Source organism: Aedes albopictus, chromosome 2 (genome assembly GCF_035046485.1).
Source record: "Aedes albopictus strain Foshan chromosome 2, AalbF5, whole genome shotgun sequence".
Classification (NCBI taxonomy): domain Eukaryota; kingdom Metazoa; phylum Arthropoda; class Insecta; order Diptera; family Culicidae; genus Aedes; species Aedes albopictus.
In genome coordinates, this window is record NC_085137.1 from 496,730,288 (window position 1) to 496,734,475 (window position 4,188).

Here is a 4,188-nt window from a genome sequence, read left to right on the forward strand (position 1 = left end):
ATGTATCCTAGATGTTTGTAGGTATTTTGTAGCTCAATGTCTTCTCCGTTTATTTTTATCTGGACTCGGTCGTCTGGTATATTGCTGAAATTTATAGCTGCGCATTTGGCTGGGTTGACTTGTAGTCCTTTAGCTTCCATTTCCCTTGTCAGCTTGTCCAAAAACCGGTTCGCTTTTCCTATTACCTCGAATCCTTCGCCCACTATCACGACCGCGAAATCGTCAGCGTACTGCGTGAGTATTATACCTTCTTCCTGCAGCTGATGGAGGTCCGCTGTATATAAGTTAAATAGTAGCGGCGATAGGGGGCACCCCTGTGGTACACCTCTGTTTACTTCTATCTCTACCGTTCTCTCCGTTGCCATGATTGCTAATTTTCTCCTCTTTAAGTATTCGTATATCCAGCTTCTTATGTCTTCTGGGATCCTTTTCTCTTCTAGGGTTTCCAAAAGTTTCTGTCCGTCCACGTTGTCAAAAGCATTGCTTATGTCCAGAAATACCGCGATGCATTTTTGTTTGTTCGTTTTCGCCTCCTTAATTGTGTTTACCACGTAGTTCACGCTGCTTATCGCCGAACGTTCCTTTCTGAATCCGAAAGATAGTTCCGGAAGCAGTCCATGTTGTTCTGCGTAGTTGTACAGACGGTCCTTGACGAACGTGTTGATTATCTTTATAAAGACGTTCATCAACACAATTCCTCGTTTCGACGCGATATCACCCGGGTCTTTATTTGGTTTTTGTATTAGCACCAACTTGCTCGTTCTCCATTTTTCCGGTATTCGTGTAGTCTTCCATACGGTGTTTAGCTGATTGCATACTTCCGCGAGTATGTCCGGTTTCAGGTTTTTTAGTAGTCTGTATGAAATGTTGTCTATCCCTGGTGATGAGAAGTCCTTCTTCCTGCTCAATATGCTCCAGAATTCCTCGTAGCTCAACCCGTTTTCGACCTGGGAGATTTCCGCCTGATTTCTTGCTGGGTGATATACTAGCTCCTCCGTAATTTCTGAGTAGTTGGTTTTAATGAATTCCTCTGCTACCGCCTGCTCTGGGTTATGATCTGCTCCGCGCTTTTTCCCGGTTAAAGCAACGTCCAATCCTCGAATGATGTTCCATATCTGCTTGGGTGGTGTTTGTTCATCAATTTTTTCCTTCAGTTCGCGTTCGTATCTTCGTTTCTCTCTCCTTACTGTCCTTTTAAACTTCGCTCTTGCTTTTTGCAGTTCTAACTGCGTGACCAGTGTTTTGTTTTTGTTGAACTTCTTTAGCTTATCCCTTTTAATGTTGTACTCTTTCTGTATCTCGTCGGTCCACCATTTTTTTAAGTAGTTCGCTTTTTTGTTTCGGATTATGTAACTGGCCTCCTCTATCTTCTCTTCAAACACCTCTTGCATCTCTGTCGGATTATACAGGAACTGCGGCTGTATTGCGTTTATCCCTTCGATCGCTCTCGCTACGTTCACTTTCTTCGTTGTCCTTCTCGCTATTGGTGTTGTTGTTCTGATCTCCATTACGATGCACATATGGGCGCTACCAAATTCCTCTTCTTCTATCGCCCACTCTGTTTTCATCGCCAATCCTCGTGTCGCGAATGACAGGTCTATTGCCGTAGGTGATGCGTTTATTCTGGGAATTGTCGTTGGGTGACCCGTGTTCATTAGGATGAGTTTGGATGTTTCTAGCTCGTTAGCCACGCATTTTCCTTTTTCGCATGGCGTTGCTCCTTTTTCCCATAGTGGGTGCCTGGCGTTGAAGTCTCCGGTCAGCAAAATTTCTCCTGCCATCGCTTCTACTAGCCTGAACATTTCTTTTATTTTCCCTATCGTTTGCCTAGCAAGGCTTCTATCGGGTGGAACGTACACTGATATCAATGTAAAATTGATTTCTAGGTTTTTAGTTTTTATCGCTATTGTCTCTAATGGTTCTAGGTTGTCTATTTTGATCTCTTCGTATGTTATTCCTTCTTTGATTAAAATCCCTACTCCTCCAAACCCTTCTTCTCTACATTTTTTTATAAAATTGTATCCCTTTATTCTATATTTTTCATTTTCTTTAATCCAAATCTCTTGCAAGCTGGCTACTGATATGTTTTCTCTATGAAGAAACACAGATATTTCTTCCCTTGTTTCTATTGGCCTTATTGACTGTATATTATTTTGCAGCACTTTTATATTTTTACACTCCATTGTTCTGACTGCTATCTTCTTCTGACTTTTTGTTTAATCGTTCCTCGCTTGTAGCCATATTACTAACCACCTCTCCTGCTATTTCTCCTATCACCGTGCTTATCCTGATAATGAGCTCCTCGTAACTTATGTCCGTTTGCTTATTGCACATCTCCTCCTTGATCGCTTCCTGCAGTTGCTTCAGCTTCCCTACCAACCCTACATTCTTCCAAAACGCCTTCATTTCCATCAGCATCCTTTCGAACTCCGTACTTTTATACGGATTTTCATCCAAAGTCCTCGTGCTCGTTCTATTCCCGCTGTGTTTTCGTTGTTCTGTATCTTTGTTCTGCTTTGCCTCTCCCTTGTTGCTTACTCGTTGGCTCTGTTTGGGTCTCCACGCCCTTCTGCCTTCAGTCACTGTAGTTCCCGCTTCCGATCTTGTGTCGATTTCAGGAAACTCTTCTTCGTAGTCCTGCAGCAGCTGAAATTGATTCTGCAGAAAGCTGCTCTTTGCTTCTTTGTACGTTAGTTTGTTTTGCTGCATTTTTTCGGATATTTTTCGCTGTTTTCGCCGTTCTGGACATTCTTGGGCATCCGCTGCGTGATTTCCCTGACAGTTGATGCACCGAAACTCGATGCACTGCTCGTCGTGTTCGCTGGATGGTTTCCCGCAAGCTCCGCATTTTTTCGACCGTTTACAGATGTTCGTCTTGTGGCCGTACCCCCAGCAGTTCCTACATTGCTTAACCGGAAACAGGAAAAGGTCCACTTTCATTTTGCAACCGTACAACACGACGTACCCTGGAATCTCCTTGCCCTTGAACGTGACCTTCACATTCTTCGTCGGTACTAGCTTCTTTGCTTGGTCCATCCGGTGTACCCTTTCGACCTTCGTGATGGCTACGTCTGCTTCGATCTCCTCCAGCAGTTCTTTCTCTCCGTATTTGCATGGAACATCTTTCACCAGCCCGATGCTTTCCCGGAACGTTTGCGGCACGTAGCACTTCAGGTTGTGCTCCCTCATCGTTAACCCTGTTAGCTTCCTTGCCTCTTCCGTGGTTCCGAAGGTAACCTTGAACCGGAACTTGCCAATCATCTGGATGTCTCGGAATCCTGTGACGTTGTGTAGCCGCAAGCATTTCCCTACGTCCACCGGGTGCTGTTGGGTGGGTTGTTCGAAATCGATTGGTTCCAGATAGAGCACTTCTCCGGTCCAATGCTCTGGCGGATCGATCGTGCCCTCTTTTGCCCCCACCTGTGGCTGGTTAGCGTTGTGGTTCTTCCTTGCGTTCTGCTTTACTCCTACCGCTGTCTTCGTATATCTCTGCCTGGTTTGGATTTGAGAGTTTCTACTCATTTTGTTTCTCTCTCGGTTTCCCTTGTCCTATCTTATTCACTTTTGCATTAAAATTACTCGATTTGTTTACTGTTGCTTTTTCTCTTCTTCTTAAACTATATCTTCTTTTTCTCTGTATTTAATCTATCCACTTGTTTTTCTTCTTTTTTCTCTTTTGTGCACGCCGATCAGTTTCTCTAGTTTTCTAATTCACTTTTTTTCGCTCTTTCACGGTAATTCCGATGGAAAAATACTTCCTCCCGCTTCCCTCTGTCACTTATTTCGTTTATTTGCTCGTATTCTTCACTTTTTGCTCGGTTTAACACTTCTATTTTTTGAAATTCTTCACGTAGCCGGTTTTTCACTTCTATAACCGTCGGCCATGTTCGATTTTTTGTCGCGTATTTTTAATACTTACTACCTAGCTCATTACTATTGAAACTGAGCTAGAACGATGCTTCAGTTTCATGCGCGAATGATCGTTTTGTTTTGGATTATATCAAAAACTTGTTGTCACTAATACTAATGTAACTAGTCGGAATTGAACGATAGTCGATAAAAACGATACAAGTCGACGATTTGGACGTCGACGATTTTTGATGCATCCATCTGAACTGCTGCAACCCGATCAATACGTTGGTTGCATGAATATTACATCGGACGATGTATTGCATTTTTTGCACCGTA

General features: G+C 43.3%; 1 protein-coding gene across 1 annotated transcript; it reads right to left on the reverse strand.

The window, feature by feature from the left end:
* Window positions 1-2,161: 2,161 nt before the first annotated feature.
* Window positions 2,162-3,874, reverse strand: LOC115256720 (uncharacterized). The gene has a single exon (XM_029855658.2). It carries the CDS (start codon window positions 3,520-3,522, stop codon window positions 2,173-2,175), a length of 1,350 nt encoding a protein of 449 aa, XP_029711518.2. The 5' UTR covers window positions 3,523-3,874; the 3' UTR covers window positions 2,162-2,172.
* Between the last annotated feature and the right edge of the window lie 314 nt (window positions 3,875-4,188).

Bases quoted from the DNA above. Each gene is read 5' to 3' on its own strand.
- LOC115256720 (XM_029855658.2), bottom strand. From the start codon at position 3,522: ATGAGTAGAAACTCTCAAATCCAAACCAGGCAGAGATATACGAAGACA.